At 42.4% G+C, this 12357-nt stretch overlaps 1 protein-coding gene across 2 annotated transcripts in view; it reads right to left on the bottom strand.

The window, feature by feature from the left end:
• The window catches only part of tmem102 (transmembrane protein 102), a 28632-nt gene extending 16751 nt beyond the window's left edge, over window positions 1–11881 (bottom strand). Inside the window, exons 1-2 of one of the 2 annotated variants that reach the window (XM_086285154.1) lie at window positions 11483–11881; window positions 9404–9615 (exon numbers count right to left, since the gene is read on the bottom strand). In XM_086285154.1, the coding sequence (XP_086141280.1) occupies window positions 9404–9605 (202 nt within the window). In that variant the 5' untranslated portion in view covers window positions 9606–9615; window positions 11483–11881. The remainder of the gene's footprint in view (window positions 1–9403; window positions 9616–11482) is intronic. The other variant, XM_086285153.1, reaches the window with a different exon arrangement.
• Between the last annotated feature and the right edge of the window lie 476 nt (window positions 11882–12357).

The raw sequence follows: 12357 nt of genomic DNA, 5'->3' as shown, positions 1-12357 counted from the left end.
CTGAATTTTATATGAAGGCTCAGTCACTCCGTCCATCGCGACGCTCTGTGTTTGGAAATGTTCAAATGTCTTCTTTTGAAGTATAGACGGGAGCTCGTTTGAGACACTTAATGAAGGCAGAAATTAAATTAGTCAAATTAGGAGAAAATATGAATGGTGAGGGTTTAATTGTTTGTAACGAAGAGGTGATTTTCTCGTGAAAAACTTTGGAGAGCCTGCGAGTGAGCTGTGAATCCAGCGCCTCACGTAGCTGCACCCTCCTCCTTTGACTGTTATCGGTTGACAGCTACTGCCCAAATTATTCCCTTTTCTTACCCTCGGGAATACTTCCGAGTGTGATTATGAAGGAGCAAAAATGAGAGTGTCAACCACAGTTATTAAAATGAGCAGATACTGTCACCCAGTGTCAGAATATTTCTTATTTAACATGATAAATACAACAAGTTCAATTACAATGAATGACGTCTGTGGCTATGTTCAGTCACAGGATGCAGACAGTTGCAACAATTTAGTGTTTCGCAGTCATTTTCACTGACACGCCAGCTTTCTGATCGTTTAGATTTGAAGCTACAAGGTGCCAAAAAAAGGTGTCAACAATGACTATCGCTTATGGCAGGCAAGATGCTGTTCATCTGTGCTGCCTGGCACTGGTGAGCCTGAGCTGACGGAAAGTGAACAGAAACCAAGCCTAACTAATCCAGCACAAATATTTCATTCATCTTTTCTGTCTGCAGCGCCGTGATTCTTGCGTACCTGCCAAGAACGAATGAAGATGGGCTCTTAAATACAAAATGGCATTAACTGAGAATTGATGAGAGAGAGGAGACCACGTGGAGCCACCAGCCCAAGCCAGCGATAAAAACTACAGCTGGACCCGGAGCATCTGAGGCAGAGAAGTCACAGCACCCAGCTGCGAATCAGTCACGCAGAAGCCCACCAGCGTTCACGGGCGAGAGCGGGAGACCGGCCAGACACGGCTTGGACCACAGCGAGCTGCTTTCCCACAGGGATGCCGCTGCTGTTTTGACGGTTCAAATTAAACCAAAAGGGATTTTTTTCCTCCCGCCCCTCACAAAAATGAAATATGCGTCGCAACATGTGAGTGTGTATGAAACTGCTGCAAAGGTTGAGGGGACAAATTCAGTGCTGGATAAATGCACTATATTAAAGCGTTGAAGGAGAATAACATGTTCTGCTCTGACTGGCTTCTCAGTGTTTGGATACTGCTGCTGCCCAACTGTGGAAAATAAGCTATACAAGCTAAGAAAATATGCAAGTCTCTGCATTTTGTGCACAATCCTTGCATAATTAAATGGCTTTGCCAATTTGCTATGTGCTCTTCACAAATAGCAAAGATTATGTTTGATTCATTTCATTCCTGTGTTACTACAGCTTCACTAGCTGAATGCACGAGGCCATGTTTGGATATTAAAGAGCAAGGCTGCTTCAAGCTGCTTTAAGATCTTCATACAAATGTAATGAATGACAGTGTTCGAGCACCGTTTTCAAACTTACATTACATATTATTGAATAATAATAAAAAAAGATTAGTCAACTGATGGAAAATTAATCCATTTATTTTATTTTCTAAACAAGCAACAACCTCCAGGGCTAAAAAAGAAAACAGCAGTCAGCCAAAACTTAAGTTCCTCTAGTGGCCACATGAGGTTGGATCCAAAACAGTCAGCCCCCGTGAACTTAACATGTTTACATCTTTGGTGTAGAAGGATGATTTTCCTCGTTAGAGGAACCGCTCGTCAAATCGTCCACATGCATCGTTAAGGGTGCAATAAATAATATTTTACGGTATAGTCAGGACTATCACAATCATACTCTGAGTAATGTGAGTACATCTGTCTTTGCAGTGCACCAATTAAAATTATGGATGAATCTTGCTAATCACATTTGCTAGCATTAGCTGCTAACTTTAACCTCTCGTCTAAATATGGTAACTTCCTGCTCCTGAAAACCAGCACGGCCACACCTAAAAGACTAACTCTGAGGCCAAAAACACAAACTGGGAGACGTCACAGGGGCCACATCCATCTTTCATTTACAGTCCATGTTTTCCAGCTGAAACACTGAAAATGTCACTCGTTCCAGCTTCTCAAATATGAACAGACGGTTCAGTTAATAATTAATGGAATATATTTGAGTTTTTGGACTGTTGGCACAACAAAACAAGTTATATAAATGTGCCTTCAAGAGCTTTGGGATATTACAATAGACAATCACCAAAACACCTAAAAATAAAATAGGGGCAAATATATTTATAGACTGTATGTTTCAGTGCTAAAGGCCAGCGCCTGCAACATTCACAGAACCACGATAACTTCATGAAATGAGATTATAGTGATATCGCTGGTAAAAATCACTCAGATGTTCACTAATAAGTTCACAGCTCAAGGTGACCTTTTCACTCATCCTTCTTCTGACTTGGACAAAAGCAACTAAGGTGCTGATGGCACTTCTCAGTCTAACCACCCCCACTTATCACTCAAATGGGCACACAGTCAAGAGGTCTAAGTGTGAAAAATAGCAGCAAAGCAGCTGACATAGGCGAGAACGGAGGTCACTGTAACTAAGGAAAGGCGGAGATCTGATGTATACTCAGAATTTACTGCTACGTTTTTAGAACTGATACCGAATCCAGTTATGACCAAGAGAATGACATGCATAACTGCAACAAACCACAATGACTGAGTCAATAAACATACATTTTAACATATGCTTCTATCCAGAATAATTTGTACAGATGCTGCTTCACACATTTCCACCAAACAAACAGCTCATGCCAGCACCAAACACCAACCCAGGTGCTACAAAAACTCCTCTGTCCAAATCTGAAAAATGCCGAATATCCCTCCCAGTGATCGACTCACCACTAATGTCAAGTACGAGGAAGAAAAGTTCTCATTTGACTTTTGTTTTTTAATATATACAGTTTGTTAAAACTGTTTTTTCTTCAAACATTCATACACAGTGTAATTCTTCAACATTTCAACCTACAACTGAGAACTTTTCGGATAAAAATGTCAGAATCTGGGCCGATGCTGAAGAACACTCGTGACTTTTTTAACTTGGATCAAAAGTAATTCCCTCTCCCCGACATCAGGAGGGGGAAGATGAACTCTGAACTAAACTCGCTAACAAACTTTAAGATCTGTGATGCTGGGTTAAGGGTACGTCTGGGCCCACACCGGATCGTCTGCTCCGCCGGCAGCGTGGACCTATTTCTGCCCTCATCACACTTTTGTTTTTCAAAAGACATCCACAGTAGCCCCCCCGCCACTGTAGCCTGAAGGCAAAACCACAGTGTTTACTCAGATGCTGGGTAAATAAGGGCCTCTTCTTGAATCTGTCACGCTGTGAGGGGAAATCGCTGGGTACACCGGGTGCGTGCGCGTGCATAAGAGTTTAATCTCTTTTCTCCTTCCTTTTCTCTGACAGTGTGCAAATCCCAGCGGGGATCCCTTTGCAGCTCAAACTTTAGAAAAGGCTGGCAAAAAAAAGCTGAAGCGAAGCCACTAGTGTACGGCATCGACACGCCAGCACCTTTGCAGCCCCTCCAACAGCAGGCCGGCATGCTTTAACAAGGCCCCTCCATCAAGATATTTGCTTTTCGCTGCTGCTTCTCCTCCTCCGCAGCGCCTCGAGAGGCACAGAAGCTGCTAACGTGGCTACCGCCGCATACTTAACTTTATATTCCTAGAACGCAAACTGTCTTCCTCAGTGGAAAGTGCCAAACTTTTTCTGTTTTTTTCCTTTCCCCTTTCCATACGCAGTTGGAGCTGTCACAGCAGGTGGTGAGGCACAGGCTATGAAAATGCTAGCAAACCATTGGTGATTATGCAGGCAAAAGATGCCTCAAAAACCAAGAAAAAAATAAGAGCGTTAGAGAGAGAGCTTCTCAACCAAGATAGAGCAAAGAGGAAAGCAGAGGGCTTTGCAACACAGTCATGAAAAATGAGAAGTGAGCAAAAGAAAAGGCTAGAAAGAAAAAAATAACAACTTTTACACAGAAACAGGAATATCTGCTGCACTTGGTGACACAATGATACGATAAAAAAAAAAAAAAAGCCAAGTTCCATCTTGATTTGTGTGATTTCTCCCCGGGGGAAGCAGCCCGTTTGATGAAGCTATTTCAGCTTAGAGGAGGAGAAGCCTTGAAACTTAGAGAAGCTGTCTGTCAAGCAATGCTACAGTACTGATTTGACAGGAATAGCAATTCTGGGTGATCCAGGCATCTCTGTGCACTGACAAGAGGATCTACAGCAATGTAAAACTTGGTAATAAAAATACACACGGGAGAAAGAAGTGTGTATATATTAAAAAAAACGACCTGAAACTTTCTGGCCAAACACGCCTCATTTCAAGAAAGAGGGGCTGGCTGACAGGAGACAGCAGGGAGGGAGGAGAGTGCCACCTATTGGACAAACAAACACACTCCGCTTGTTACTAATAAACACAATCTAAGATAAGAGATAAGATAGAACTTTATTAATCCCTCGGGTGGGTTCCTCTGGGAAATTCGATTTCCAAAAAAGCACAGCACCGACAGAAGTTACAGAGTTATACACACACACATATATATAAATACGGAGACAATATAAATAAAATATACGAAGGGGATAAATAGAATAAATAGGAATAAAAATAAAAATACAAGTGAATTGCACATTTCAAGTATTGAGTCTATTGCACCGTTGACTATTTACAAAGTATTGCACAAAAGGTATTGCACAGTGAGGTGAAGAGGCACTACAGCTTAGTTGTTCCCCCCTCCTTTGTCCTCCTGTTTCCCCTCCCTCTCCCCTCCAGAGAGGAGTTAAACAGTTTGATGGCGTGTGGGACAAAGGAGTTTTTAAGTCTGTTAGTTCTTGTCTTTGAGAGAAGCAACCTGTCACTGAACAGACTCTTCTGGTTGTTAATGGCCGTGTGCAGAGGATGCCTGGCATTGTCCATAATGTCCATCAGTTTCTTTAATGTCCTTTTCTCTGCCACTGTCACCAGAGTGTCCAGCTTCATGCCGACCACAGAGCTAGCCCTCCTGATCAGTTTCTCCAGCCTGGATGAGTCCTTCTTTGCTGTGCTGCTCCCCCAGCACACCACAGCATAGAAAAGTACTCCAGCAACCACCGACTGGTAAAACATCCTCAGGAGCTTCCTGCAGATGTTAAAAGACCTCAGCCTCCTGAGGAAGTACAGTCGGCTTTGGGCTTTTTTATACAGGTACTCTGTGTTGCATGACCAGTCCAGTTTATTGTCCACCCACAGCCCGAGGTAGCATCAAGTAGCATCTGAGCATCAAGTCTTAACAAAGCCAGCCCGCCATCTGTGCGATCAAACTACGCACTAAATATTTTTAAATCCAATTAACTCTAATCACTAATTAATTAATTAATAAGACCAACGATAATTCTTACTCGAGCGTTTCCAGAAAAACTAAGCAGATACAATCATCTCAGTTAACACTGTGTCGTTGGTCACACGCAAGAAAGAATTCAAAGAGGTCACTTTGATTTGTGACTCTCTGGATAACTGACTTTGTAGCGTCACACTGATGCCATACTACATTCTGTTATGGTCTCCTGTGCGATGTCAGCTTCATGTACAGTATTTGGAATACATGTAGAATTACACGTGTGTCCTTGCAGGGCTACTGCAACACACAGCAGCACCGAACACTTTGTGTGTGAGCTGGAGAGTGAAGCATTATGGTTTCCTGATCAGTTTGGACTTTATGCAAACTTCTGAGTAAGTCTGAGCACTGGATTTGTTTTGTAAAGAAGAAAGTGGATTAATAAACCTCGCATTGTTTTCTACAAGAGGACTTTGGGGTGAGTTATCTGGATTAAGTAAGGAACATGTGCCGGCTCCCAGCTTACCCTGTGCAATTCTAAGTGTGGCTTCTACACCTATTGTTACTCTTGACTAGGGCTGCACGATATTAGGAAAACCTGTGATGTGCGATAACTGTGATCAATACTGCGATAATGATATGACTTGCGATAAAATAAATAGCAAAAAAAAAAAAAAAAAACAAATACATAATTTCCGTTTTACTGCACAGTTTTATTTAATGAAAGCTGCTGTATTAGCAGTGTAACAACAAAGTGCACTTTAACATTGAAACATTGCCCACATAAGAAAATTCTGAAAGACATCCTTCCCGGTCTCTAGAATTAGTTTTAAATAAACATAACTTAGATTATACTGCAAATTATCTCAGTGCAGTTGTTCATCATTTTACCACTCACCAAGCAGTTATGATGTAAGTCAAAACTGGAGAGGAAACTTCACTGTAGTGCTTGCGTAGTTTTCAGCTTGGCTCAGTTCAAACGTGACGGTCCTGCGGCATGTTTCGTACATTTGTGGAATGGCGACATGGGAAAAGTAGTTTCGTGAGGGGATGCGGTATCTCTGGTCCACTTTATGTATCAGACTGGTGAAGCCCTCTCTGCTAACTGTATTTATAGGCATCATGTCTTTGTCAAAAAATGTGTAATGGCCTCTGTTATTTCTTTGTACCGCTTCGACGTTTTCTCATAAGTTGTTCCACTTGAAAAACTCGGATACAGAGACGACTGTTGGACTGCTGCGCGCTTTGTCTTAACATTAGCAACCTTTGTTTGGCTAGCCCTGTCTTTCTGGAACTCTTCAAACAGTTCTCTGTGGTTATATTGAAGATGATGGTGGAGATTAGTCGTGTTTCCTCTGGTGGTTGCCACGAGTGTTCGGCAAGTTTTGCAGAGCACCTGTGTTTGGAGAACGTCGTCTTTATCAAATCCAAAGTACCTCCAAATAAGTGAGGTACTATTTTTTTTTTTTAGGCACGAGTTCAGTAGCGTTCTCGTCACGCGTCTCGCCCTCAGCCTTTACAACTCTGACTCGTTGCTGCAGCGTTGTTCGCTCCCCACCTGCGTAGGAGGCGGGCCTCTAATCCATTTGATTGGTTAATGCCTTGAAGGGCTCTATTCGACTGGTCAAATGTGTAAAGGGGTTTCTTTGATTGGTAAATTCTTTAAAGCACGTGTGTAAACATTTTAAGGTACCCAATTATCGCAGTTTACGTCGTCTTTTGCGATGGGCCCATCGCGCAGGCTGATATTGCGATGACAATAAGTTTTCGATTTATTGTGCAGACCTACTCTTGACTGTTTACACATAATAAAACAACCTGACAGGTTGAGGAGAACTATGATAGCATGTGGAGTCTGCACATTGTCCCTGTGCCTGTGTGGGTTTGGGTACTCGGGCTTCCTCCCACAGTCCAAAGACGTGCTTGTTAGGTTTACTGGTGATTCTAAATCAGCCATCAATGAGGCAGATGTTTGAATGTTTGAATGTTTGAACTGCAGAGCATAAAGCAGTTTATAAACACGTGGTTAAAATGTGATTTAGAGTCTAAAGAGCTTTGACCGGTCAGTAGGATGGGGAAAATGCTACATGAATGCGACTGCGTGACATTATCTGTCTCCTTGTGATAAAGGCTAACTCATTCACAAGTGAACATGAACGAGGTCGACCCTGATTCGCTGCGTTCTAGCTCATCCACAGTGCTTTGCTTTCATTACATGCTGAGAGAGAGAGAGAGAGAGAGAGAGAGAAACTCTCTGCCGCGTCTCTCGTTTTCACTTCCATGTCAAGAAACAAACATCGACATAGCGAATGTTTGTGCTAAGTGCTACGACCAGCACGTGTTTACAAATGCTGGATCTGGGTCTGTGAGATCGGCTCTGCCGCCGCCAACTTGCTGTTCTGACCAGCTTCTATAGAGAAAACCAAACTTTAGTGCTCGTTTTCAATCTTCAGATGAAAACTAAGCAACAAGAAATACCTTTACACACGTGAGAGGCTGCTTTATTGTTTAAAAAAGATTTGATTTTATTCCCGCAGTCTTAAACACACCGCAACAGATTTCTGGGGAATGTACTTTTCTTGATTTTAATTTCAGACTTCTTAATGACCCACTGGAGCTTCAGTGCATACGGAAGGATTAAATTAAACATACTGTACCTGGTCTACGCTGTTCATTATTTTCCTGCATGCTGGCTCCCAATATGAGCCACGAAACGAAAGAGAATCCTCTCACACTTAAATGGGAACTCTTTTTGCCTCAATTATATTTCACTACGAACAAAAACTGTCAAAAAGAAATGACCTCGCTGTACTAAAGTCTGACGAGTAGTTCGACACAAATCCAAACCGCTTTTCACTCGTCACTTTTTCATTGTACTTGAAGAGCCTTGTGATGCACTAAATCTACAGGGACAGGCAAATCAGCACATGCACAGCAGGATGAAGCTGATGACTCTAATCATTATTTCACATTAAGCATGCCAGCACAGATCACTGCATGTTAAGCCAGCACAGCATGGTGTGATTGTGCTGGGCAGAGTCCAGGTGACGACAGCAGGGCGTTGCTAAAAAAGACTCCTCATTGCTCACATAGGTCGCACAGCCCTGGGTAAATAAATGCATGCATGCTTGCTTGACCATAAAGGTGCATTTAACAAAAACAGTGGGCATTACATGAAAAGACGTGCACTGTAAGCAGGCTTCGTGAGAGTGGTGTGCCGACCGAGGTGAGGCTGAAACCTTAGAAGAAAGCGTATTTGCCCCCTTCCTGCCACATTTGGCAGCAAGAACTGCAATTAAGCATTTGTGATAACTGGCAGCGAATCAGTCAGTGCGTTCTTGAACTACTTTTGGTAGGTCAGCCACTCCTGGGAAAGGTGCCCCACTGTTCCAAGTTTTCTCCTTTTGTGGATAATTAACGGCTACTAATGAACAAGAAGCGGAGCTGGAGCCCAACACAGGATGTGAGACTCACTGAAGATACACCTAATGACACTGCTCTGTTATTTGTTTTTAAATAGAGTTACTCGGCAAAGATGATCGCTACAGAAATAGAAATCATACACACGCATACATTTGCATGCACATACAATATAAATCTGTGGGAAACCTTTTCCACCCAGTCCCAATTGATTGCAGCTACAGGAAATGAATGATTACCATCCAAAAAGTTATGCTGTTAGAAATATGTGGTGCACATAAATGGTCTTTAAGAAACCAGTTTGAACTGATTAGAGCTTTGTGACATGTTATGTTTTCCTACTGGAAGGAGCCATTAGAACATGGGTGCAGATGGACATGGTCAGGAACAATACTCAGGTAGGATGAGATTGTACCAGCTGTGCACTAGATTAATGCTAAAGGAGGCCAAACTCAAGCAGGTCATCTTGATAGTGTCTTAAGTCAAAATGCATTGACTTGCTGCCGTGCTATTGGCTAATTAGATATGTGCATTTGTGTCATATCTCTGCAAGGTTCCTGTAACAGTCACGACAGGAAGGGAATCGGAAAGGAAGTGTGTATTAGAAATGAACCTCTCTACCTAGCATGTTGAAGATGAAGTCCTTGGCAGTGTGGACCTCTAAGGCGGTCTGGTCTCCAAACTCCCCCTGCTCCAGCAGTACCAGTTCAGATACCTGTGCCGACAGCTGCTCCAGGGTTGCCCCTGAGCGGAAGTCCACCTCAGAAAGTTTCTTGGCGGGTGCTGGGGAGCGTGGAGTCACCGCGCTCATCAGGGACTCCATCTCTACAACCCTGTTAAATGAGGACAGAGAAAGTGAAACTGTTGTCATTATTTTTAACCTCTGTGCTCAAATGTTGGAAAACCACAATAACCCTACTGTGATGACTAAAGCAGTGGAAACAGCTCCCCTGAGGGACGAATTATACACTCACAGTGCCAGTAATAACTATGTGTTTTAAACTTTACCATTTAGCACACTAGAACAAACCACAGGGCTATCTGTTTACAGGATGTGCCTGACACCAGAGCCTGTGCTCAGATAGTTTTAGTGTTGCAGTCATGTTTTCACCCATATAATATCCGCCTTGTTTTCACCAGCCTTGTGTGAATCATGAGACTCTGAGAGGCACTTTCACAGAGAAACATATGACATTAAGGAACAACCGCCAATGCATCATAACAGCTGAAAAGGTGACACTGATGTTTTGACCAAAACTGCTAAAAGTGGAAATTCCAGCCTTTTTTTAATCATATGAGCACCAATAATTCTTTTTTACCAACACCTATCATGTTTCAATCCAGCTTCATTCACTTTAAATGTCATGAAATTACTTTAATACAATTAACAACAAGCTCTTTCGGCAAGTTGGTAAACTTAGCATTCAAGGTTTCAGTGACCATTACATTTAGCTATTTACATAGCTATTATTTTTTAGCATTTTCAGCCATTGACACTGTTGCAAGAATTTTTGCTAGAGACAAGATTTAGGAAAATCAGAGCCGGTGTTACATTATGAACACGCAACCTTTTGAAAGCAGTAGACTCGCAGTCTTGTAGCCATCCAAAGTTGCAATAAACATGACCAACCAAAGCCTCATGAAGAAAGATACAATAACACATTTACTAAAAGTACTAAAACTAACGATATCACCTCTACATATTTTTTTCGTATCTTTCGTAGGTTCCCAAAATCATTTCAGTTAGTTTTAACAAAAGTCTAGTTTTTGTTTTTATTTTCTTTAACTAAAACGTGTTTTTCACGTTAGTTTTGGTTAAATATGATAACCCTGACCTCTTGGAGACACTGTAGAAACACCCCCAGAGTACAAGTGTTCACTTCCTTAAAGGAGAGTCAATGTATCTACAGCAAGTAAAACTCAAAAACATACATACCGTTTAATAAAAACCTGAGCTATTACTTTTTTAATGACATTACAGACTTGTAATTTGGTTGTAAACACGACCATGAGCAAAGGAATGAGTCTGTGAAGTTAAATGTACTACATGGTGCCTCAGGTGGCCGGACTAATTGCGGGACAGGAGTTTTTAAAGGGTTTAGCGTATTTGGGAATGCATTACGTCAATGATGTGCTGTTAAAAATACTGCTGTCCTTTAATAGGCTTGAATAATTGCATTAAATAACGTGCTCTGAAAGTAAGAAGCCTAAAAGTTGTAATGTAAACAAAGCTCAGTCGAGCGGAATGATATCTTGGCCCTTGCCCCACCAAACTGGGTCAATTAGCGAGCCAGCCCCCCCACTTCTAGCTGCAAAGCTAATAGCCGAGAAAATTAGCTACACTGCTGTCTAAAAGTCAACGCAGGCTTCTTAAGCGATTCTTTAAAGGCAGCAAATAACGCTGTTCTGCTTAGAAGAGATTGCAATCAGTGTGTACTATCGTATTAGCTCAGGGTCTGACTCGCAGTGATAATGTCGGTGCGGTGCCTCGCCCAGAGTCGGCTAATTTCTTTTATTAGCCAATATTAGCTCATCAAATTAGCATGCTAGCTAACGTGACAGATGGGGACAGTGAATCCAAGCGCAGCGTCATACACACACACACATCCACACTGAAATGTATACACACACACATAACCCATACAGATGCATGCACCCACATGCACACACACTCAGCGAGAGTGGGTGTCGTTAGCTTACGAGTCGCGGTTCACAGTGAAATGATTAGCTGTCAGGCTAAAGCTGCCAAATATCCCAAACGGACACACACCCGTTACACGCTGACGCGAGGGACTCTTCGCTATCTTCTGTCTTTAATGTTATTGTGATGCCTTCGCTTCAATCCGCTTTCCTCAGCTGTCATTTCCAACAGGTCCTGGGCACCACCTTTCCCCTGGCAACACCGTCCAGGAAATCATGGTCCTACTCAGAGGATCCAGGGATTAGCGGTGTATGTGGAGAGCACGCCCCGCGTTACAACACTACAAACGGATTTGTGAGGTCAGGTTTATGATTAAAAAATGTGCCTCGCAAAGAAGATAAAGGCAAGAGCTGAAGGTTTGATAGGAGGATTGCACAGCTGGTGTTTTGGAAGGCTCCAAGTCCATCAGAGCAGTGGTGCACAGTGATCCAGCTATCTGCTGGATGCTGGAAAGAAATAAGAAATATTCATCCTGTATGATAAAAATGTCACCTTTAATTTTGAGGTAGGTTATGTAAACTGGATCCTCATGGCATTAGCAATGTCACTCATTGGCTGATTTAAAGATGATGGGGATCAGACACAAATATACTGGATATTATTAATATATTCCCTGTATTTATCTGTTGTATCATATCCATTTTTGTGCTGGTTAAATGCTCCAAAAACAGTGTGATGAAAACCTGAAAGACATCTAGGGTTGTGGTGGAGATTGAGCCAATCCCTGCTGTCAAAGAGTCAGCAGCAGTTACACTCAGGACAGCGCTAACACAGAGAGACAACCATTCAAACACCTATGGCCAATTTGGAGTCACCAGTTAACCTAACATGCATGCTATTAGGCTGTGGGAGGAAGCTGTGGTTGGATGCATTT

Source organism: Aulonocara sp. 'chitande type north' Nkhata Bay, linkage group LG3, assembly GCF_057382095.1.
Source record: "Aulonocara sp. 'chitande type north' Nkhata Bay isolate Kocher_YH1m ecotype deep benthic linkage group LG3, A_spYH_male_GT1.1, whole genome shotgun sequence".
Classification (NCBI taxonomy): domain Eukaryota; kingdom Metazoa; phylum Chordata; class Actinopteri; order Cichliformes; family Cichlidae; genus Aulonocara; species Aulonocara sp. 'chitande type north' Nkhata Bay.
The sequence above is the reverse complement of the archived record's forward strand: the minus strand, read 5'-3'. Positions and strand labels throughout refer to the sequence as shown.